The sequence below is a fragment of the Phalacrocorax carbo genome, chromosome 13 (genome assembly GCF_963921805.1).
Source record: "Phalacrocorax carbo chromosome 13, bPhaCar2.1, whole genome shotgun sequence".
NCBI classification, from domain to species: domain Eukaryota; kingdom Metazoa; phylum Chordata; class Aves; order Suliformes; family Phalacrocoracidae; genus Phalacrocorax; species Phalacrocorax carbo.
Window position 1 is genome coordinate 14551253 of NC_087525.1, and position 25291 is coordinate 14576543.

Sequence of the window (25291 nt, forward strand, 5' to 3'; positions counted from 1 at the left end):
AAGAGCAGTATTAAGTCCAGAAAGAGAGGGGAACTGCCTAGAAACTTTTCCAGAAGAAACGGGAGCAGAAGACCACAATGACAACTGAATCTCAAAGCATGGATGCTCTTTAGTTAAGCTAATCATAGTGGGGCATTTGCAACCTTTCCCTTTCTTGATATGCTGAATAAAACATCTAGTCATTTCAGTCATTCCTCTGTATGGTTACTAGAAGCACCCAGGGCTACTATCGAGGGGAAATTACAGCCAAAACCTGTATGCATCTGGTGGAACGCATCCTCTCCCTGACATCGTGCGGGGACAGCTGCACCTCTGAACGCAGCTGCTGCAATGAATGCACTCTAGCGCTGCCTTCTCTCGCCCCGTTGCAATCTGCCCTGCCTTGCCTAACCAAAGCAAACAAACCACCACAACGAGGGCTGCATTCATCTCTGGGAAAAAAGTATCAAAACATACCAAAACCTCTTCGTCTAAAACATTGTATCACCTCAGCCGCTCTGTATTTTGACCTCTGTTATTACAAGAGCCCTGTTATCTTTTCTGCTTCTTCCAAACTCCCTTTTGCTTCACGGCATCGTACTAAACAGAGCGAACAGTGGAGCTGTCAAATAAAAATATGTGTATTTTGGCTTAATTTATCAAGTAAAAGAGGGAAGTGATAAGAATAGAAATCGTCTTTAAGGAAGGAATTAGCATGCCTACACAAAAACTTCACGACAGCAACACAAGCAGTTTCAGCCTAGTTCCCCCTCCTAGACTTTCTACCATGTCCTGACTTTACTATCACCACCTGCCAGGAAGGCAGGGTCCTCACATCTGACCTGTATTCCTTGTTCTTTTTCCATTTACCAGCAAATCCTGGAAAATCCTCCTCCAAAATTTATGAAGTCACTAAGCCTCATTCACTTTATTTTTTGCTTCTTTAAAACGCTATGCAACTCTTGGAGTTTGGGATGCAATTCGATTTAATTCTTCTGTTGTTATGATCTATGCCGTGGACAGTTACAGAGACCCTTTAACACTGGCGTAGTATGTTCCTCATGCTGATACACACGTTTAGATGTGCTCCAAAGGCCTTGTAAACCAGGACAGCTTACAAATGAGCAAGCTGTCTTTGCGCTGCAAGGGCTTTGTCATTAAAAATATATAAAAATATTAGCACCACTAAAAGAGTTCAGTTTGATTCAGCTGTTCCAAACTTTACGTCGCCTTGCAGTTCTGGAAAGTTACAGTCTTCACCTTCACTTCAATTCCTGCAAGCAGATATCTGTGCTGCCTTAAGTACCTGCCCTCAGAAGTAAAATGCATCCATCTTTGGTGTTTGCAGCTGACAATTTAATAGGGTTTTCGACCCATGCGTACGCTGACCTGCATTTTCTATTGCTTGTAACTGTGCCTTTTCAGAGCAGCGATTTTTCTTCTATCTTAGCAGAGACATACGGCTCATTACAGCAAACCTAGATGCCAACTTTGATGTTTCAAAGGTCAGATTTTTTTTCTGTTCTCTAAGTAAGGAAGGCATGGGGATTTTTTCCCCCCTAGACCCTCCTAGAAAGACACATGACTTTTTTAGCCTCCTGTCACTCAGGAAAGAGCACAAGGAGCCTTGCTTGAGTTTTTAAGTTACCTCCTGGGAGATCCTTTGGTTTTAAAAAGAAAACTCCTAGTTTGATTGCTACAGTGTTTGAACCAAGACGAGAAATAGCTGCCCTGCTCTACTCTGCTCATCGCAGGGAAGGCAGCGGGGAAGAGTTTATGAACTGTAATTACCAGCTTACCCGCTCAGGCTCCTTCCTAAAAGGAGAATCATTCATCATCCTCTTTTGTGCTACCGACTCCTTAAAAGGCCTACTCAGCTTTAACTCCAGCGTGTCCCACCGCGGCCAGGCTGCCCAAGAGCCTGCGCCAGGGCTACCTAGATGGATTTCAAAGGGAACATCGCACCGCTTGCCTGCCTTATTTGGGAAACCCTAACTCTGCAAGGCTTGGCACAACCTCAGCGACCGAGCAAGCCTTCGTAAGCCTGGAGCTCTGACAGAGCTTTAGCGAGGAGGAACCTCGGATTGCAACGAGCTCCTGGAAGCGGCAAGAAACAGCAACGGGAGCGCAAAGGGAAGGGAAGCGGGGGGGTGTGTGTGTGTGTGTGCAGCCTGATACCGAGCAAAGCTTGCGAAGTTAAAGCCACCACCGGAACGGCCCGGGGAGCAGCCCTCGGGAGCGCTTTGCGTGCGTTTGGTGCAAAAAGCCTCAGGAAGGAGGAAAAGGAAGGCCGTCGCAAAGGCGGCGGGCGAGCCGCCAGCGGCGCGGGGACACCCCCGGCCGGCGGCGCGGGGACCTCCGCCGCTGCAGGCGGCCACACGGGCGGGGCGGGGGCGGAGCGGCGGCGGGACGCCCGTGCCCCCCGGCGGCGCGGCCGCCCCCCGCAGCGGGCGGGAGGCCTATGGGGGCGCGGCGGCGCGGCCGGAGCGCCGGCAGCCCCTCCCCGCCGCTGCCTGCGGGAGTGGGAATAAAGACAGATAGCGGGGCAGGCACCGGCCGGGCGGGGAGGGAGAGCGCCGAAAGTTTGCTGCGGAGCCGGCGGGCGGCGGCGGCGATGCCCGTGGTGCGCGGAGCGCTGGGGCTGGGCGGGCGCCGCCGGCCTTAGGGGGGAGCAGAGCGGCGAGGCCCCCCACCTCCCCCCCCACCCCCCGGCAGCGAGGAGCCCCCCGGCCCGGCCTCCCTCCCCTCCGGGCGGCGAGCAGGAAGCGCCCCGGGCAGGGACGGGAAAGCGGCGGCGGCCGGAGCGCGGGGAAGGGGGAGCGGCACGGCGGGGAGAGCCGCCGCCGGCAGAGCCCGGGGCGGGGGAAAGATGAGCTTGTTGTCAGCCATCGACACCAGCGCCGCGTCCGTCTACCAGCCCGCCCAGCTCCTCAACTGGGTCTATCTCTCGCTGCAAGACACGCACCAGGCCAGCGCCTTCGATGCCTTCAGACCCGAGCCCTCCTCCTCCCAGCACCCCGACCTCGGCTATACCAAGAGCACCCCGGAGCTGGGCTCCTCGCTCAGCTCCAGCTATCTCAACAGCTTCTTCCAGCTCCAGCGGAGCGAGGTGAGTCCGCTCCGCCGCGCAGCCCCCCGGCCACAACCGCCATGATGCCTCGGCAGCCTCCCACCCTCCCTCCCCGGCAGCCGGCGGGACGGGGGACCCCCGGAGCGGCTGGGGAGGCTCGGCCGCACGCCCAGGCTCCTTCCTCCCTCCCCCGGCGCCGGCCCCCCGGCGCCCGTCCCGGTAACGGGCCGCTAGCGGGGCCGGGGCCGCCGGAGCGGCGTTGGCGAAGCCGCCGCCTCCTCCCGCCGCCCGGGAGCGGCCCCGGCCGCCCCTGTTGACACTCTGGTAAATGGTTACACCGATTTCCCTTGCGGGGCCGGGCCGGGGCACGGGGAGGGGGGACGGACATACAGAAAGCGCTACAACCCTAATAACCTGCAAAAATCCCCCTCCACATCCCCCCCCCCCCCCCCTTTTTTTATTTATTTTTTAAGTGATACTTGAAGAGCTCTATATAAAGATCATCCATAGCTTGAGCTCAGAGGCTGGCAGTATTTAAAAGGAAGCGATACAAACAGGAACGTGACAAAAACAGAGTGAGAAAAAAGTTTTGCGCACGTTTCATAACACAAGAACAAGACTAAATGAAACCAAAGGGAAGGAAGCTAAAAAAACTAGGGTGCGCAAAGACAATTCACCGTGGAACTCCCTGTCACAGGAAGTTGTTGAGGTCAAGCACTTCTGCATTGGAGGGACCTCACATGCGTGGAGATGCTGCAAGGTGGCACTTCGCACACCGCAGCCTCTCCCGAAGCGATCCGACAACGTTGTGACTCCCTACCGCGGGGCTCTCGCCACTGATGTTTATCGGTGGCTCCGTTTGACAAGGGTTAGATGGACCAGGCGCCCGACCCGCTCTGGCACTTCCCATAGAATGACATTTCAGAGTCCTCCCAGCGCCATTTACATTAAAGCGTTGGTTTAAAAAGTACTCTCGGTCAAAATACACATTCCTGTTCTGTCAGCAAAGGTGTGGGGTTGTTAATTAAAAACGAATCAAATTCCCCAACTGCTCTGGTGTTATAGCTGTTAACAGTTAAAAACTGGAGTTATACACACACGTTCTATTTTCCTTAATTAGAAATTCTTTCTTCCTAAGAATTCCACAAAGCACATCCAGTCTCAAAACAGACACAATTTTTGAAAGTATATAGTTCAAAATCCATTCAGTCTGATGCACCCAGCCTTATTAAGCACAACATAACATACCCAGTTTAAAAATACGCAGACTTAGCAAGCACATTGATTTTGCTGAAGGACCAACAGGGAGTGGAATTTAAATTTCCAGTTACCTACCTGTCGATCACAGATTGTAGATTTTGCCCTTCTCCGCTTGATGTACGTGCTTTGTGGTGCCCAGGTAGCAGTAAGACCCCAGGGCTTTGGCCTACATGGACTATGTCCAGACTGGGACTCCATTCAGGCCTGCGTTTGTTCAAGTCGGGATACATTCTGCTCACAGTGAGACCTTTTTCTTCCTGGGAGAAAAAGGGAAAAAACAAGTAAATGGAGGCTGCATCCAGGAAACCTTTGAAACAGTCTCTGAGAAAGAGTTTTCTTTTCCTTAAAGTTTCCCCCCGCCCCGAGTTCATTTTCTGCTTCTACTATGCTGTTGGCAAGTAGGGGCTAATGCTTTTGTCACCCTCCCTCCCTTTCCATTTGGCTCACATTTCTTTCCAGTTTTTTTTCCCCAAACGGTTTTTTGCTTTCTTCCGGAAAATCGTTTCCCTGATATGCCAGGCCTCCTGCGGGCCCCTGCTTCAGCCCCAGCTCCGAGCAGTCAGCCCCTCCGCAGCCTCCCCCTGGCCGTGCTGCTTTCCGATCCCAGCAGTCACCTTAGCTGCGTTTCTGCACCAACTCCTATCATCCATGAGCTGTATGGATGCAACTCTATTTTTCTCTTTTTAACCTCATTACAGTTTTCTGAGGCACATGAGTGACAACAACTGGGAATGCCAGCTCTGTAGAAAGCCTAGAACATTCACCGTTGAGGAAATAAGCAGCCACTTAATTCTATACAGATATTTTAATATTTTTAAAAGATCCAGCATGCTAGGTTGTTCCAGTTAATTTTCCAGCCTGTGACAACAATAATATTGACTATGCAGCCGGCAGAGACACTTCTGTATTTCCTGTCTTTATCTGAACTACATGTTAATACAGGGTAACCTGAAAAAAGGGAAGGGGGCACAGGTGTCTTGTACGGCACGGGAATGCATTTGCCCTGCTGGATATACCCCAAGCAAGCGGGGAGCCCTGTAGTTCCCCAGGCTAATGCTGCCTGCTTGTACGGCAGCTTGCATTCAAAGGTTAGGAAGGTGTTAGAGGTACTGTTGCTAGAAAAAAGTTCTGTCAATAGGTTAGATGCGCCGTTCTTTCCAGAAACTGGAAACGAGACTGCTTTTTTGGCAGGAGTCACCCAAGAGTTTCCTACAATGTCATGCTCTTAATTCTTGAGATTCTAACATCTGTTTATTTGCAGATGCCATTGGGTATACACCACGTATTTCAACTGCATAAAATTATTTTGGGGACCATTAGTACTGTATGCTGCTTTTGCATCAAGTGGGCTTGTGCTATCTTTGGAACAACACATAGCTTTCCACAGTTAAACTGTTGACTGTTTTCTACACAGCGCTTGCTTTGGTTGGCATTTTTTTCCCCCTCCCAGTTTTGTCCTGGGTTGGCTTAGCCAGGAGCCGAGCTGTGACAATGATTGACACATAGCTGTACACAATATTTGGAAAGTGACCTAATGAGGGGCCAAAATAGCAGCAGATTGAAAAACGATAGGATCATAGGGTGTAAAATAGTCGCGCGTCCTGTATGTTGCCTTGCAATTGAAAAGTTCTGGAGGAGAATGCTTGGAATAAGAGACGGCACTTGTGAAAAGTTGCTATTATACCGGGTGTGCAAGTCTGCATGGCAGTGCCTGCGTATGTGACTTGCATGCTGACCAAAGGAACTGGACAGGAAAAAAATAAGAAGTGCCAGCACCCACAGAGTCGTCTTGCACTTCACCAAGATTTTTTGTCCTCCAGACTTTTTCCACTACAATGGACGCCTTCTAAACAAACATGATGAACACAGCTGTTTGCTGCATAAAAGCCCATTGTACCAGGAAAAAAAAAGCAATAATAAAGGTTTAAACAGTAAAGCGACAATGAGTGTTTTGTTCCATATTCAAGACTCATTTTGCAAAACAGACCTGCTTTAAATAAAACTTTACTGCACCATTTATTGTCCTAGATATGAAACGAAAGCATGTCAGAACATTAAGATGCATTAAACTGGCTATTGAACTGAGCTCCACCCTCACTATAGCACCATCCATCAGAGCCAAGTATTTGAGGTTTTGTTGTGGGGCTGGTTACATGCGTTTTAATGCCTTTGAGACACGGCCAGGTAACCGTGGCTTTGTGTCATTGAGTGGTGTAATTGAGAAACCTACAATAAGGGCGTAAGAGACCCATATGGTATTTTTCTATACTCACAGTAGGCATCCTACCAGATCAATGCTGACTTTGGTCAAGAAGAGACAGCAACAACTAGAAATTACCATATTACAGCAATCAAACTTGTTTCTTTGAACCCAGAGTGCCAATTCCAGTGCAAACCAATATTTACATATGAGAAGGAGCCTGTGTCCTAATGAATTCTTTGCCCATGTGCAATACTCTGCGTGTCTTTCAAGAGGGGAATTCCTTCTAGAAACCTCTATGGCAGCCACTTTCCAGATCTAAACCAGATCTTATTTAAGCATAAATTACTGCGTATACTAGATTAGAAAATAATCACTGCTTTCAAAAAGTAGTTCATGTTTCTGACTCAGGGACTTCAAATCCTGAGCAAGAGGGGAACTAATTGGGAACGAGAGAACATGAGTTAGTTCAGTTTGCTACAGCAAGGTGCAGATCACTCACTTGGACAGGAAAATTTGGGCAATTAAAAAGAAATCTAGAGTGTACTGCAGCAAATAACACTTAAATCCCTCTGGAACAAAAGCAGATCTGCAGCACTGGGATTGATACTGCTTATCAGGCAGTTTCCCAAAGAAATAAAGTTAATATGGCAGTGACATTCATATATTAACAAAAAAATCCCATGAAAGAACAGGAAAATGTATGGAAGGAAGTTGGCACTTCTATAGAAAATATATTTTATATCAGACAAAGTTGTTTTCCATCTGTCCTTTATAGAACTTGATGAATACACACTAGCCTGGTACTTGAAAAAAGATCTGTTCTTTAGCCTAGATGAATTAATTTGGGGGAGGACAAGATTAAAAAAGAAAGATTCACCATTCTTGTAGTATCAGAAGAATACAGGGATTGCCGTACAAGATCAGGCAATTGAGCCACTGAATTAAGTACCGTATCTTCTCTGAGCCATGAATAAAAGATTTAAAGAGAGAACAACACACCTTGTAAGAGGCCGCTCACAAACAGTATGGTCCTAAGGCAAATACATTAGAGGTGCGGATTAGCAGAAGTGGCCATACGCTCCAAAACAGTTCTGATTCCCTGCATTTTGTCAAATATTATTAGTTATTCTAACGCAGAGCATGTTTCTGATCCAGAGAGTGCTTAGCGTGCTCAGCACTGCAGTCAGGACTTCTTGCTTCTCACTTGCAGATTAAACAACTGTGGTTTTATCTCCTCTTATTTAAGCGTAGTTATTGACAGCCAGAGTAGTGCAGCAGACAGGTTCCCTGAGGTGCATGAAGGCATCCTTTAAAAATAGTGATTATTATTTGATTGATTTCCTCATCTTCATCTTTCTCACTGTTCTCCATGTGAGCACTGACATGTCAGTGCCCCTATCCTCCTACAAACAGTATTGAAAAGGCCATAGCTCTACAATTCCCGTCTTGGAGGAACTTGTGCTCTCTGCCTCCGGATGACTGTACGTTACGGATGCTTTGTGGCTACTTAAAGTGCCAGTCAATGTCTTTCAATCTGCTTTTCAAGAAGTTAAATGTCATTTCTTGCACCGGTCCTTATAAGAGATTCCAAGGAGCTGAATCCCTGTTAGTCAGGAGACAATATGCGTGTGGGGATTTTGGCGGCATCGGCCTCCTCCGTCCTCCCACACAGCCGGGTCTAGAGCCCTTTTGATGATGTTGCCTCAGCACATGAAGTACAGCTTTCACAGCCCACTCTCTGTTCTGGACTCAGAGTCTCGGATCCTATTACAGGTATTTGAACTAACAACTACTTTATTTCCAATTCCACTTGGATGTGTGCTTTAAAATGCAAAAATTCAGGTTTTTAAGTCTAGAAGCATTCTTTTTTTGCTCCCTGTTCTTATTTCTGCAGCCGTGACCTCCTGCTTTGCTACTTCTGTCTTTGGAAAACACCCCCTTTGCCAGGGAAGAAGACAAAAAAAACATATGCAGATGTGCTATAGGAAGTAGAGTCTGAAAATAAGATCTGTATTTTGTATAAGGAGTGGGGAAACTCAAGTTATCGTGCAAATTACACTCTTCCATTTGGATCCCCTAGGTATGGCTTTAGGCTTCTCTACGCTCCAGGATTAATTTTTTTTTTTGAACTTTTTTTTAAGTGCACTGTACCACATACGGCAGATACCCTTATTCTTCACACTGAGACTGAATTACCTAATAGCAATTTGATTGCAGAAGGGAATACACCAGAGCCAAATCTGGTTCTCTTAAGCAAGTACTCTCAATACAGTTACGTTGCTTTTACTCAGGCTTCCTCACCTAAGTAAGAGCAGCAGAAAGCTCCCAGAAATAATAATAATAATAATAAGTTAAGATGTGCTGAAGTTACCCCAACAGCCAGAGCGTCTTCTGTTGCTTCCTTGCCGTCCCCACACCTCAAGCAAATGCTGCCTCAGCTCTGCAGCGCACCTGCGCTACCTCTAGCTTTAACTAGTTCAAACATGATTTACAGCTGGGCTTTAGTTCATGGCAACAAAAGTATTATCCACCATAGTCTTCTGCAGCTACTTAGTATCACATCAAAGGCTGAACCGTTTTTGGAAAGCTGGCAAGAGCTAAAATATTAATTGCTGAACCTAAATCAAGTCTTCCAGAAGAGGGATATGGCCCTTCTGCTTTACCATTGATTTCTTTTTGCTAGGTACAAAACCCCCCAAAAGCTAGCAATAAAAGGTAGACCAATTATATGTGCTCTTCCTGATTAGTTGAAAATTATTGCCAACTCTTTTTAATATCTTGGGATTTTGTGCTTATGCAAATCCTCAATGAGAGGAGCACTGGCATTCGCTTTCTGTCTCATAAATACATCCATGTATTGAAAAAAACCCCAACTTACCAGGTAATATGTAGGAAAAAACCTCAACCCATAGTTGGGGGCAAAAGCATGTAGAGTTCTTGTTAGGGCTTTCAGCTACAGTTATTTCATGCGTTTACAGTGTCTTCCATCCCAAGGCACCCAAACAAAGGGGTGATGTAACTGTGTGTTGGGTAATGATTTTTCATCCCTTCCTCATTTGCTCTGCAGACACAGGCTCAGTTATTAAGAATACAAAAAGGGAGATGCTTCTCCAATGAACTGCACAAATGATCAGACAATCAAGTCTGACTTGAACCGATATATTAATTTATGAAGCGTATGGAATGAATAGATAACCAAAAGGTGACTGGCAATGGCCCTATTACTTTGGTAACAAATGATTAGAAGAAAGATCACATTATTGACAGCCACTAAGTGAGAATTAAGGCAAAGGAAAAATCTCTAGTTCAGAGTTTAAGTGGGCCATAAAATGACACTGACACCCAATTTAAGCGATATTTAAACCTAAGACCAGAGGATCTTTTTCATGCTACTTTAAGAAGCATGAAAGACAGTGACACAGTGCAGTTTCAAAGAGATCCAGGTGCAGATATTACAAAGCTAAACTATACAACACTGATAATATATATTTGCATAGAAACAAACCCAAATGTATTCTGTATCAAAACTAGATGTATATGTATAAAAGCTGCCTAAAAAGTGATACTGGATGTCACCTTAAGGCTTCTGAATGGTATTGTGAAATAACAGTTAATATTTGTACCTGTTTTAGGTTTCTTTTCCCCGGAAAAATTTCCAGCAACCCGATGCCCATTTCGCCACTCTCCTGAATTGCCCTTCTTCCTCTTTTAGAAATTATTAAATGAATTAAATTAAATGAAATTAAATGAAATTATTAAATTAAATGGGAAGAATATAAGTCTTCGCTTCAAGGCCGTTTACTTCAGTTTCTGTCTGGGTTCCAGAGAAGTTATCATGGATCAAAAGAACTGATTAAGTTTTACAAAGCTATTCGAATCTTACAATAACGCTGACATAATTCAGACAGACAGTATTTCGTAACTGTCACAACTTAGATCTCTTTTTTCCCTGCAGGTTGGTTTTTGTTCTCAGAAATGTTACAAACAATCTGCGATCTACTAAAAGTAGAAGCTAAAATTATAGGCAGATTCACTTGAGGAAAGCAGAATAAATTCAGGGTTTTGAGGCCTGGCTGCTGGTCGTGTCCCTCATTGTCTAGCCACTCCAGCACAGCTGTTAGGAGTTTTGGTAGTTTTTAAGTTTTCACATATCACAAGCCTAACCCATTACTTTCTGCCCTGTGTTTTGGTGTAAGCAAATACTAACAAGTCCAATACTTGGATGAAGAGGCATTTTAAGGAGCCTCTTGTAGGCCCTTTTTCGTAGCTTTTTCAAATGCTGCTTGTAGGAGGGCTGCTGTGTGGTCTTCCAGAACCTGTATCTTAGAAACAAGAATATATTTCCTACAGATTTAGTTTGAAGATCAGCAAATGCCCTCATGGTCTGGAGCACTTGCTCTCATATCCAAAGCAGAAATATGTTCCTGCTTTATTAAACGACCACCCACACCTTCTCCCTGCACATGGCAGGATTTGGTGTCTCTTTTGAATGAACACAAGTGCAATACCCTAGAAGGATGACAGGAATCTGGAAATCTATATTTACATCTCATCCAGCTAACTGCCAACCAAGCAAACGTTTTAAAGGGATCATCTTGCTCCCATCGGTTTCTCTTGCCAGTCCAGGGGTTCCAGGTTTCTAAATTCGGTTGAGACTGTAGCAGGGGAGTTGGAACCTATATTTCTTCTCACTAAGCCAGCCTGCTAGGCAACTATTTGTGTGTATTCATGAGGGCTGTGGATACCTGTGGCTGAACGGAAAGCTGAGGAACTATTGTACAGTCATTGCATCCTGAAAATGAGGGATTAGTAAGAGCTCTTAAGAGGGTTTGAGCATCAGTGGACCTTGAAATACAGAGGTGTTCTTTTAACCATCTTCACCAACATACATTGCAATGAAATTGATATAATAGATTCATTCCTCTAACAGACCCAACTTGGGGGAAAAAAAAAAGTCCTTAAGTCTACTTGGAAAACAGATTACTCAACTGTTATTTTATAATTTATCTGAAGCAGATTGTGAAGTTTTAGGTTTACCTGCTCAGATCACACTTCAAGCTGTGCTGTATTAAAACTTGATTAAGAGGGTGGCTATAAATGTAGATAAAACTATCTAAAAGCTGGAGTCACAAAATGAAATTCCAGCCTGTCATTTAGTACATGGAAATAATTTATTTTCCTCACCATATTCAATTTAATAAAAGTTTTTGTCTTCCCATGAGTGCAGGAACTGAGGCCCTAAGCGCATTGCGAGGGGCCCGTTCTGGGCAGATGATGTATTGTTTCTACCTCTGACAGTGACCTTAGCTTTGCCTCTTTTAAACTTTGGCAGCCATCGCAGAGGTTTCTGTGCCAAGAAGGCATTACTGAATGTAAATGATATAAACAAAACTGTCTCAGACTTAAAGTTCTATTTAACCCAAAATGGACATTTCTTAGCAAAACCTTTCATCATGCAAGAGCTGCACAGGAGGTAAATGCTTTCCTAAGTGTGTCTTAAATAGGCACATATCTATTTCCGGGTGTTATTTTTCTTACATTTGGAGTGTCAAAAGACCCACCAAACGAGAGGAAACCCGACTCTTGTTTTTCAAACTGCAGGTCAGATTGAGACAAGATTTCCTGCAGGAAACAGAGATGTTAACAGAAAGCGCAGGGGTCAAAACATGTCCATCCGTTTCTCCCCTCGCTTTATGCTATACACCCTTCATAATCTCCTCCTCGTCCGAGAGCCCTGTCTCGACAACCACAAAATAGGCTTGTTTTTTGACAACGTGAGGAGGCAGCGGGGCGGAGGCATCTGGCGGAGGCCCTCCCCACGGCCCTCTCTCAGAAAGGTCAGGGAGGTTGGCGGTCTGCAGCCTGGGGGAGACTCAGCTGAGGGACAGGCCGAGGAATGAAAGCTCCTGTGGGGATGTGTTAAAGTAATTTGCAATGTGAATGGTCTCCGTTGTCCCTAGTATAGGGCTCATGTGTTAGAGCTTCTCTTTAACATAAGTGGGCAGTTGTTCAGCGTTCAGCAGATGAAAATCAGCACCCTGCAGAGCTTGGTGCAAGATCTAAAGAGTTCCTCCAAGACTATGCACCTCTGACCAGAGAAAATATCTACCCTCTCCTTTCCTACCTTTCCACATCTGCCATTAAAGGCTTTTTATAAAGTCCCCGTATATTGTGTCCGCCACACTGACATCCACAGCAAACTTTCCCTGAGGCTGAAATAAGGAGGATCATGCTACTTGCAGTTAGCTAAGAGGCCTCCCCGAGCTTCAGCGAGCCTGAAATGGTGATGGAGCAACTTCTTCACTGTCAGCATTTGTTACTTCTACAGCACTGTATAGTAGATGGGGAGCAGCATTTTTTTTTTTTAATAAGATGTAAAGATCTGTGAAACTCATTGAAAGCTTTGGATCAAAATGTTAAAGATAGGTAGATGTAAAGCAAGGCGAGATGGTGGCACACGTTGCTTTTCAACCTCACCGTGAACTGAAGGTATGCCAGTCGTACAGAGGAGGGTGTTGCGCCCACTTGCTGTTCTGCAGAGTCTCAGCAGTGATGAGCAATTACAGCCTGAGAAGCCACAACCAGCTAAGCCAGCAGATCTGGAATAACTAGATTAGATAGATCTATCCATTGGATTAAATCTTCATCACCCTACCGTTGACTAGCTTCACAACTACTGGCAAGTCACGCCACATTCATAGTTGTCTCCTTAAGGTACTGTTTCTGCACAAGGAAAGTCCTAGTGCCATCTATCAGAAAATATTTAGAAGTGGGTGTTAGTGTTAGCAGTCTAATCTAAGCATGTATTTATCTAAACCCTGCTACAGAAGGATGAATTAAGGTATACTTGGCTAATCTAACTAGCCAGGAATGTATTAATTAAGGTTTACTCAGCTAATCTACATTTATCTGTGTTTTTAGATAAGGAACTTGAGTAATTCACATTTTACTAAAGTCAGCCCAAAGACGAGATTTTTTGACAGCTAACTTAAACATTGACTTCAGAAAGACACAGAAGCCCGAGTCTTTTCGTCTTCCTCCAGGCAGACACTGTCTTCACTGAGTGATGAGCTTTGTTTGCAGTTGTCCAATGATAAAATGTTACGGAGTAAACTCTTAAACTGTTTTCTGTAGAAGTATCTATAATTTATCAGAGGAGCTAAAGCAGACATAAGCCATACAGGAGCAGTTACTGAGGTTTTCCAGTTCAGCCTTGGTAATGGAACTTCTCCATTTCTTCTGGCTCAAATTTATACAACTAAATTTATGACAGCATTTTCATTTAATCCCTCTATTTTCAGAAGGCTTTGGAGTTGGCCATAAACATTGAATCTGCAATGTACGTTTTCTTTGGGAACAAAACCAGGGAAGTGTTTTGACCACTTATAAAGAGCTGAAGCCCAGAAAAATGACAGATTTGAAGCACTGTTCTCCACACATGATTGTCTTCAGGTGCAACAGTTGTGCTTTCACACGTGTTGCATGGCCCCCAGACAAATCCCACGTCAGAAGAAAGCCTTGGGGCACTAGCAGAGAAGGCAGATATAGGCCCTCAGGTTAAGTTTTGTTTATTGGCATATACAAGCCACTGAATTACTGTTTGGGTAGCTTCAGATTTCCCTCTCCTCTGGCATGAAAATAGCAACTGAGTGAGGGCAATGACTTGTCTGTCCTACTGTTTCATCCGTGACACAGCACGGGCAAGTACTCAGTTATCTTCATGAAAATCCAAGCTGATAACTTAAGCACACCTTTTGACATTTCAGTGCAGGGCTAATAATTAGCATGGCTGGTCTGGTTACCATCATACACGCTTCATGGACTGGAGAATGTTTATAATTTACAGTATATGAAAGCCTTACTTTTTCCACACTGATGGTAGGGCACCCCAATTCTTTTTTCCAACAAACTTCAAACAGCCATGGTGCCTGCTGAGTTAAACTTAGCTCTGGAAGTTAAGACTGCTTTATTTTTGTTTGCTTTATTAGGTTGGCAACATACTAAAGCAAAAATAAGTCATCAAAAATTCCTTGCTCATCGCTTTTCAATTACAGGCTACTTCACGTAGTGGAAGAATCGATGACTGGACTACGTTATAGGAATATTGAGATGCTACAGGACCTCAGTTCAGTATGTGCAATTAAAACAGATGTGGAGAGAACCATTAGCACAAATCATGCCAACTTACAGCTTGAATGGGTTCTTTCATGAGTCCTTTAGAGATACCTTTAAACAGCTGTAAATAGGGAAGAATTTTTTAGTATTGGCCTGCTGTAGGGTTTTTTTCCTTTGTTTTTGCCTTTTTTTAATGTTAACCCACTGGGTTTCAGGTGGGATAGTCACAATAATGATGCCACATCCAAAGGAAATTACCCTGCTAGGGTGGAGTAGTCACCCCTGCCAACTTTAATGGTAAATCCTTTAACTAGCAAGAGCAAAGAAGGACATACGTGACAAGGGATACTATGCACAGAATCCAGCGGTTTGGGAGCATTATATGGCTTCTCCTGTCCAGTTCTAGCTGGTGCACTTAAACAGCAGATAACTGCGAAAGGGCAAGAAGTTGCATTTTCTTTATGCTCATTTGGACAGTTGAAATATTTCTTTCTCTATTTTGGCTGGAGAGATAGGGTGTAGGGGTACCCATGTAGTTTGTTTTGTTTTTTATTGGGGGGGGGGATGTGGTTTTTCAAAGTATATTTTTAAATGAAAAATAAAATAAGAACGAAACCCAAAACCAAAACAAACCCTCAAACATCCCCAAGAGCGTCAAACAAATGTACTGGCCAGATGCAGCCTATCAATCACTTGAACCAGCACAGGTCACTCTAGCTTCAGGTAACTGGTGGATCTGTACCCATTTATCACTGTCCAGCAGCCACAAACTAAACTTAAGGCAGAAACTGAATTTTCCAGATATGCCTCTACATTTCCAGTCCCACGCCTAAAAGCTTTGTTTCTTAACTCCTATATGTCCTAATAACAAGGTACCATTCCCATGTAACCTGGTTGCCATTGCTTATTAATATCAGCTGTTCTGGAGCATAGGTAATCTTATCACCTTTGGGCAGAATTAAATGTTGTCATAACTGAGATGCTATCATGCTATCTGTGCTTTCTGCTCCCTCTTAGAAAATACCTTTACAGCTAAAGCAGTAGCCATACCAGTGGGGAAATTTGGAAAGTAAGACTTGCCACCTATTTATTCAAATGTTTCGTTGCATATTCTTAACAGTACCATGATCTATATTTTCAACGTTATACCATTGCTAAAAAAGGAGCTGAATAGGTAAATTCTGCTTCAGTGTTTCCGTATCCACCTCTTGGCACATCAGTCCCAAAAGCTGTCTCTGAAAGGCAGGGACAGCCAAGGGAATCAAGAACATTTGCCAGATCATTCACTTAACTAGGAATTTCTTAGAGGTGAGTTAGATGCTGGAAATCTTGAGTCACTCGCATATGTTACCCAACTGGAAATCAGAGCAATGAAGCTATGGAAGACAATAGCTGCCTCTTTCACAAAGGACCACGCTGCAACCTTACAGATTACATGCCCTTTAACTGGAAACACTTAGCAAACAAATAACAAAGGAAGCCTTACTTCCCAACACCACCAACAGATGCAGTTTAAAGATCTACTGAGCAGAGAGGTTACCTTTGGAAAGCACACCACCAGATTGCCAGTTTGGTTCACATTCAACTAAGTCAACAAGTTTCATAGGAAGAAAGAAAAAACAAACAAACTTACATTATCAGCTGAAACTTCCCAGCAAGCCAGTTTCTTAGTTTTACCACCAGGTCCCTCATCCTCCCAGTACAGCAAGATAAGGAAATCCTGAATTCATTGCAGCTGGCCTGATGAGCCTTGTAATTAGGGCATGCAGTGTGGTCTTTCAGCTTCTTGAGAGCACTAACCCTTTCACTGCCAAATCCCTTCTATCCTCTTACAGCTCAAAAGGAGACTCCATTTGAAAGGTATTATTTGTTACCTGCTTTTTGAAGAAATAGGTTGGCCTTACTAGAGGCACACTGTGAACACAAAGCAGTCATTGCTTTTGGTGGAATTCATCAGAGGAGCAGTCTCCCTACCGCCTCCCAGATGCATTCCAATACACGCAAGGCCAGAATGAGTCTGGATGCATTTCCCTCTTCCTCTCTATTTTCCTTTCTCTGTCATTTCTCCGAGACCATCAACATTCTCCCTGTCACTCGGATCATCCCCCTCTGACTGGGAAGCTAATTCAAAGGTTTTGTTCAAAACCCTTCTTAAAAATCCCCTTTGCAGCAGTGCAAACACTTAGTAAGGGTAGAATTGCTGATTCGCTCGATTAAGTGCCTCAGACAAAAAAAGCCCACCTCTTTTACGTGTCTCGGCAATATTCATTCACTCCTTGTCTTCTACAAAGACAAAATGGTCTAAATCACCATTTGCGTTCATCACATTCATTACACGTTCCTGGGCTTTTGCTATTTGATTCCAGGGGCCAGGATGAACTTTCCCACCACCACCCTTATTATATAACTTGGCTTTTTGGAATGGCTTTTTTCCTCATCTCTTGAAGAACTGGAGATTTCCACAGCTAGCAACAGGATGTAGCACTGTTTGTGCTGGTGCTCTTTATAGCATCTTTCAAGTGCCAGATTGATGTTTTTTTCACATTGACTCAGAGTTAAACTGATTTAAGACCATTTTCCAGGTCAGATTAGCAGGAACTGCTGAAGTGGTTTGCCTGACTCTATAGCAGGAGGGATGGGATGCATCTTGGGATCGTCTAGGGATTTTCCTTAACGAATTCATTGTTCTTTGAAGCACCGGTGACATCGGCAATGCCTGTATTTTCCTTTACTGTCATCTTCTGGGATTGTACGTTTGTGTCTTTTCCTTTTTTAACACTGGGCCTCAAGACAATTACAGGGAAGTGTTTCTTGGTGGCGTGTGTAGACTGGATGATGTTTTGGCGTGTCCAGCTTTGGCGTGTGTCGCACAAATGCCCTGCCAGCTGAACCAGGTCGCCACTTTCGGAGCCGTGTGTCATGTTTTGGCCGCGGAGCTGTTGGTGGCTGCTAAGGTTATGATTTAGTGTCAGTCCAGCCTGTAGTCTCATGGGATCCTGGCCTTTGACAAGGCTTCTGGCTGTCATGGTTGAAGCAAACAAAGGTTTGTAAAGGTTTGCTGACAGAGTGGGCAAAACTCTGGTCGCTGCAACCCTTATGTTTCCGTATTGACCTGAAACGTGCCAAGAAGGGTTGGCGGAGGAGTGAATTACATAATATCCAGTCGTGGTGCCAAATTCCTCCCTTATATTGGGGGTAATAGCTCACTGTAAAGGGTGTGTAGAAAAGAAAATAGTCACAACTGAGCGCCATATGTCCAATTCAAAGCCCACTGAAGGCAGCAGATAGGTATGTTTTGTTTTGTCACTGGGTTGGCCCTGGGGGCAGAAATAGCAGCCTCCTGATGGGCAGGAGTTACGTATTCTACATCCCCAGGGTGTGTTCCAGATTTTGGCAATGGTTAAAGAATTTGGGATTTCACACATTCTATGTGGCCATACACCCATCCTTCTATAAAAATCAGATAATAGGGAATTTGCAAAGTTACTCATGGGTGTAATACATGTGAAGTACTTTTAAGAATCTCTTGGCAAGAGGGGCTCTTAAAAAGAAAGATTTTGTATTACTCCAAGTGTATGTAAGAGAAAGTGGCTCCCAGGGAGACAAGAACTTCTTGAAGACCCTTAATTAATACTATTTTGGCATCCATAGCACTTCCCCTTCCTTTTAACAATTTGATGCCAAGAATTTCTCATTCCAGTAGTGTCCAATAAATCTTAGAAAGTAAATTCCAGTGACCGTTGGAGGTATCTTTGGTTGCTTGATGGCTAAAGCAGCTAAAACAGCTAAAAACTTTTTGTTAGTTTTTGAAATAGCTTTTCGTTTTAAAATGTACAGGTTTAACCCCTGCAACAAAGTGACTGGTTATCCTCTCAGCCGCCACAACGTCTTGCACCAGCACGGAACTGTGCTGTCCTGGGGGTAAAATGATGGGCGTTTCAATGCCAAGAAGGGTACAAAGTCTCGCGTGAGATCAGACTCGACACTGTGGCCCTTCGAATCAATGAAAGTGAAGCAGGTTATCTGTATGGCGGTGGCCTGCCACTCAGGCTGAATTTTTATTTACCGTATCTACTCTCTGCAGTGGAGTGGGATTCAGTGATAGTTGGGAATCATCCAGGTAATTGTGCCTAGAGCTTCAATATAATTATTTCAGTATGTGACTGTTACCCAGAAAACGCACTCGTTGTGCAGACATCCTGAATGTTTGAGGTCTCTGAGATAAGAGTAATTCCATTTCAGATTTATTTCACAAACTCCCTAAATCAATTTCAGTGCATGTTTCCTATATATATATGACGTATATAAACATATGAAAGCTTACATAACATGTATAAAGACTCCACTGAAATATTTGGGTTTAATAGCGTTGAAAAACACCGTCTCCACAGAGGCACAGGTTGCACCTCTTCCTACCTCACTGTCCCACAAGCCAGCAGTAATTCTCTGATGCCAGGAGAATGACACGAGCACCGCATTATTGTGGCATGTATCACACCTAACATAGAAACACCCTGTGAAATGTCCCCCGTCATTTCAGGGTGGGGAGGACTGTCAATAGTTGGTCCTGCTTCTACAGTATTTCATTACCATGTTAATTTTTTAAAAAGTTATTATTTAATTTTTAAACTCCTACTACACAGTTTCTTTTGAGCCGTAACACATTAAAGTGAATGAATCCTTGTTATCTCCGTTAGGGAGATCAGTTATTTAGGTAATTACGGGTTTCCTGCTGTTCTAAATCTACAGAATGTCAAACCAGGAGCTCCTGATTTTGATTTGCAGATTGCAAGAGTGAAGATCCTATTGAGGTGAAGATATTAACTGTTTATCAGGAAATGTGTCAATCACAGCAGGTTTCCCCTCAGAAAATCCAAGACAGATATAGATCTGAACGTTTCTTGTTATTGCTTGGACACGGGACCATATGTTGACTGTCTCATTAACCAGACTGGAAATTAAAAATTACTTTACATTTTTCTTGGTGTTCTTTTCCTTTCCCTGACTTCCGTATTGTTTGCTTAAGTAGTTCTGGACACAAAAATGTTCCCTTTTGTGGGTTGTTCTTCCAGCTTTTTGCCTGCATATTCTAACAGTACCGTGTCAGTGGTATGATCAAACACAAGAAAGCAATTGTGGCTTAGTGGAAAGGTTGGACTAAGTGAACCATGGCAAGGCTCAACAGCTTCCTCAGCAGTGGGGTGACCAGCTCCAGTGCGCTGCCTTCAGGAAGACTCTTTATTAATGACCTGCATATCGCTCTCCGCGAATATGCAGCCATATTCTTTATGAAAAAAAAAAATTTACGTTTTTTCTGCTATTTTAATCCTTCCCCTACTCAGATCAGTCTCAGAATAATCACTAATACAGTGCTATGTTTCATGTGACTTCTTTCCTTTCGTTTGCAGGCTCTGAGCAGCAGTCTCTACAAGAGTGCATCGCCTTATGGCTCTCTTAATAACATTGTGGATGGGTTAAGCTCCCTCACCGAGCATTTCTCTGACCTATCCCTTTCTTCAGAAGCCAGAAAACCCAGCAAGAGGCCACCTCCTAACTACCTGTGCCACCTCTGCTTTAACAAGGGACACTACATCAAAGACTGCCCACAGGTAAGGAATATACAATATTCTGGAAAAATCTTCATTAAAATTTTCACCATTCCTTGATTTAGTAACACAGGAGTTGACTGAAATAGTTCTTTAGCGTGAGAAGCACTGAAGAAATATCTTGACAAAGTACCAAGATAGCCATTTGCTCTTTTAATATATTCTTTATCACAATACTGATGGAAAAAAATATGCTGTTTCATTTGCCTAATAAGAATTACAAAAGATATTCATCTAGGCACATGATAAGGAGACTTTGGAAACTTTTAAAATGGCTACTATGTAGTTTTCTATCACAGAGATTATGTAAAATACATTTTCAAGCAGCACACTCTATAGTCAGTTTGGCAATGGCACTTAATAAAAAAATAACAAGTTAGTTATGCTAAAGGAGAAGAAATTGTTACCCTGGATGGAGAATCCAAATCAGTGTTGGAGTGACACAAGCGCCAAGTATATCTGGTGCAAAATGTCTTCCGTCTCATAGAAGAGGGTTTGCTATACTTGGCAAACGTGGAGGTCTTGGACTGCCAGAATTTTTTTATGGTGGCAAAACTGGCAATATTAATTTCCTTAGAAAAGAGGTATAAACCAGTATGCACTCAAACCACTCACCAATCTGCAGTTTTCTTTCCTGAGGCTCCAAGCCATAGTGTACGTGGTTTCTCCATCCTCTCAAGTTTCAGCTGGATGCAGGCGTGTTGCTGGCTTAAACTTTCACAACTCCAACAATATTCTATGTCAAGTCCCAAGGAAATTAAAGTGCTGCCAATACTCTAGAAATACAGATGTGGACATTACTGGCATCCACTTCACGATGGCTTTAACCTCCTACCCTCTTAATGTGTGACTTTCTGCAGAATTAATCTGCATAGAATTAACTACGGTTAATTCACCATTGGGGTTGTCAGACACATGTAAGCCAAAACACGGGTGGAAAAACATCTGCCAGCTGAGCAGGGTCATCATGACATCAAGTCTGATGTCAAATGAGCTTTAGCTGTTCCTCCTGCTGTTTGCATAGACTAAACTGTTTTCTTCATAGACTTCAGCTGTATATCTTTCATTAATGCTAACAAAAACTGTGGAATGAAAGTACTTTTGCAGTCTTGGGTGTGGCACTTGAAAATATTGTTTCTGTTTCTCCGTATTATTTCAGTATATGTTGAGTAAGGCAGTTTTCTTTAGGAATAAATATGAAATTTTCCTTGCTGGAAGATCAAAAATATTCTGCTTTGTATTTTTCTGTGTTTAACGTACTGAGTTTAGCATGTTACGGCAAAACGTAGGGGTAGGGCCATGTAATACCATATGTTACTTAACAAGGGGATTAGAACTACAACTACGAAATATGTGGCAGTGCTGAACGGTGGGAGGTGGCTGTGCCGTGCTGTGTGAGAAACCACGTGAATGCAACAGGTCCCCTGACGATCAATACGTGCAAGAGGCGGCTTGCGCAGGCGGTCCCAAGTGGATGTGTCAGAGTTGGAGCAGAAATGCATTATTTATTTCATAGGTAGTGTTACAGTTTGAGGCACTAGAGATTAAAGAAGTTAGTGAAAATTGAAGACATACTCACAAATCCAGGAAACAAATTAAGGTTCCTGTAGGAAAATTAATTTACTTAAATTGCCCATCATATGTAATTTTTTAAGATTTCACTAGTAATGTCTTCAATTTCTCTGTGAACCAGCAAGAACACTTCCTACAGAGCGTACTTTGTGGCTGGCCTATGAGTGAGTAAGTAATGAGTGAAGGAAGACAGGACCAGGAGGCATCTGCTTGCTTGCCGCACACGGTCTTCTACGGTTACAGGCAGCCATGTCATACAGGCCCTTTCGTAAACCGGTCAAGTTTTAGTTGGGAAACATTTCAGTATTTTGCCCTCGGTACTGCTGATGTGGGAAGCTGCTCGAGAATCTCAGTTTTTTCATAACTAGAAATCTTCCAATTTCCAGGATAGGTGTAACTCGTGGCCTCTTTATAGTCATTTGTTCTCCTGCCAACATTGTCCTCCACTGAAATAGCCGTTCTCCCTCCCTGGTGTTTATCTCAGGATGTATTAATAGCCTGCACTCATATCCTCTCTCAGCATTCATTCTGTAGGACTAACCGAGCCAGGTTTTCTCAGTCTCCTCACAAAAAGCAGACAGACTCTCTATTCCCCAGTCCTTCTCCTGGCTGTCCTCTCGTGCTTTTCCCCTCCTGGCGCATGCGTGACTACACGTACGTATGGCATCCCAGAGCAGATCTCACCAGTGCCTTTTGCTGTGCTCGCGCATATCTGTTCCTATACATCAAAGTTTACGTTACTTAAGGAACAGGCGACACAAAATTAGTTCTGCTTTACTGGACATTTCTAACACAAGCAAGTGTTTTATGGTCTAGCCAGCCTGTAAGTGCTTTCTTGAAAAAAGAGCAGACTTAAGAGTTCACAGAAGCTTAAGCACTTCTTTTATTTTATCTAAATTTGAGGGCAGATCTACAGGGGATGGCCCTGTGTGCACAAGTCATGTTCAAAACCTTGATAACACTGTGCATGAGAAGGGAGCACCAAGGGCAGCATCAGGCCGTTGTTAGAAAGACCGCATTTGTTACCACTGCTTTTGACTGATTTCTTAATTTGAACATTATATGCACTACTTAATAGCTTCGATTTTGATGCTTGTTTTTTCTAGTGCTGTCAAAAATGAAAGTTGTTTTGCAAATCCTACCAAACAAGAGCTGTAGTTATGCATTTTTAAAGTACTTAAATCTGGATAGAGAAAAGAGATAAGCTAGTCTGATTTGGACAAGATGCATATCAGTAAATCACAGAGTATTCTTATTTCCTTTTTATGGAACTGCCTAATACGAAACAGACTTTGAAATGGGGTGTTTTATGGAGTTTTTCCTGCATAACAAAGAAATTGTGTAACAACTTAGAGACTTTATATCCTCCCTTAATTCTGCTTGTTATAGACAATCTAAAGATGTGTGTTCTTTTTCTGTTGCTGTGGAAGTTGATGGTATGCCTTACTGATGAAAATACATGTATCCATTCAGATTCATAAGTGATGATCATATTCTAGGAGGTTAAATAATTATAAACCAAAAAAGGCCAGCTTTAGTATTTGAGCACCTCAGGTGTCTGCAGTTTGTCCAAAGTTATCTGTTTGGAAAATAAAATGGGGTGTAGCAAACTTCTGTTATTTTAGCACGCAGTTTGTGTGATCTATAGTGACAGAAAGTGTGTTTTCTGTTTTAGAAACTACCAGAAATAAAAGCAATGTTATGACTGCAATTCATTATTTCCGATTTGCCTACCTTCGCAAAAACTGCTGCAATTATTATGTCTATAAAAAATACAGCGCTCTCTATCTTCAGTGTCATCTTTATAGCATACCTACATTTTCTCTGAACTAATTTTTGAGTCTCAGTGGCTTAGACGATAACATCTTACTCATACCTCTCTGATGTTCTTTCACACACAGAACTCTCATTGATATGAATGAACTGAAAAAAAGTCTAGAGATAAAGGTTAAAAGCAGTGCTCCTAAACTTAACATAGCGGCGCTCTTAAGTGATAATTGACAGTGCCATCAAATATAAAAATATTTCTCTTTAAATTGCAAGGAAGGTGAGGGATGAGAGTACTTTTCCTATCTCATTTACTAGTGGTTAGTTGCACGATATATAAATATATATGTATATAGATTTGTCAGAACTTTGTTTACGTATTTGTGTACTCGAAGGTACTGGGCCAGCGTACATCTTACATGTGCATGATAGCCACGGGTTTTCTTTCCCTTGTCAGGACAAAAAATTAGGAGCTCTGGGCCAGTAATTGTTAAGTTATAGGATTCTTTGTGACGTTTATTTATCTAGCAGCTGCAGAAACTCACAAAAGACCTTTTTTTAAAAAGTCACATTGTCTCTTTTCAGCCCTTGTCACTGTAGTGTATATTTTTAAATCCCACAAAATATAAACAGTGGGCTTGTTTGTGCTATGCATGGCCTATACAAAAGAAATCTTGCTCCTTTACAGTGTAGGGATGTTGCTGACATTACTACCCTTCCATGATGTCATCACCCTAAACTCAGACCTGTCATGTAGGTTTAATATGCAGAAAGTACAGGATCATGGGGTATGGCATTAGATGCAGTATATATGGACATCTGTGAATAAACCACCTCGTTCAAGTTCTACAAAGTTGGTGAGTGATTGAACCTTTGCCATGGTTCAAAATCTTCTTTGGGAAGGAAATATTTGGACACAGCTCCTAGACCTTATTTATTGCATATGTCATTCCTGTCAAATCCTTTTGTGAAAACATGTGCAGGCCTAGTCATTCAAAAAATACATGGCTCCAGCCTTGTTTTTCTGAATGCTGAACAAGGAGGCTGCTCTGATCCCTGTTCCAGTGCCAAGATCTCTGAAGAAGTCTTTCTGCCAATTCCTGTAAATTTCTACACAGGCAAGGAACTCTTACATCATAGAGACTTGGTAGGAAAAAAAATAAATATGGGCAAATATCGCCATTCCACCATCAAATCCCTGGCGCACTACAGATGTTTAGTCCAGGCCCTGGGAGACACAGAACTGTTACACCGTGTGTTTCCCAATTTTGCACTATACTTATAGAGGGAAACGCACGTGCGTGCTCGCAGAAGTACAGACATACTACCACAGGCGTATATGTAATGGGAAACAATATTGGCCTCATTTTGCATTGCGTTATTGAAATCTGTGAATGAAACGTATGGCATAATCCAGATTGATGAGCCCAGCAGCGGGAGCCTTTCCACTGCCAACAGGGATCTTTGAAGCAGATCCTGTAAGACTCAAGTACTTGGGGAACACATATTCAAGTCAATGGGAGTACTGGGTCGTTTCTGTGGCTGCTTGAGTTTGCACAGAGTTGCTTTTGTGGTTTCATGCAGGATGTGGAAGAAATCAGTGTCAAGCCGAGTCTAGTCCTTTCTTTTTAGTCCATAGCTTGGTCTGCCAGATCATGCTGCCCTGAAGCTGTCCCTCCCTGTGGTCAGATAGAGCGGATCTTTGGCAGTTCAGCTGGC

At 43.4% G+C, this 25291-nt stretch overlaps 1 protein-coding gene and 1 long non-coding RNA gene across 2 annotated transcripts in view; one reads left to right on the forward strand and one right to left on the reverse strand.

The window, feature by feature from the left end:
* Positions 1-4698, reverse strand: part of LOC135315619 (uncharacterized) — a 30117-nt gene extending 25419 nt beyond the window's left edge. The window contains exon 1 of the long non-coding RNA XR_010375102.1: positions 4385-4698. This is a non-coding gene — a long non-coding RNA (uncharacterized LOC135315619). The remainder of the gene's footprint in view (positions 1-4384) is intronic.
* The window catches only part of ZCCHC24 (zinc finger CCHC-type containing 24), a 119533-nt gene continuing 96662 nt past the window's right edge, over positions 2421-25291 (forward strand). The window contains exons 1-2 of the mRNA XM_064464889.1: positions 2421-3088; positions 20036-20236. Of these exons, the coding sequence (XP_064320959.1) occupies positions 2849-3088; positions 20036-20236 (441 nt within the window). The 5' untranslated portion in view covers positions 2421-2848. The remainder of the gene's footprint in view (positions 3089-20035; positions 20237-25291) is intronic.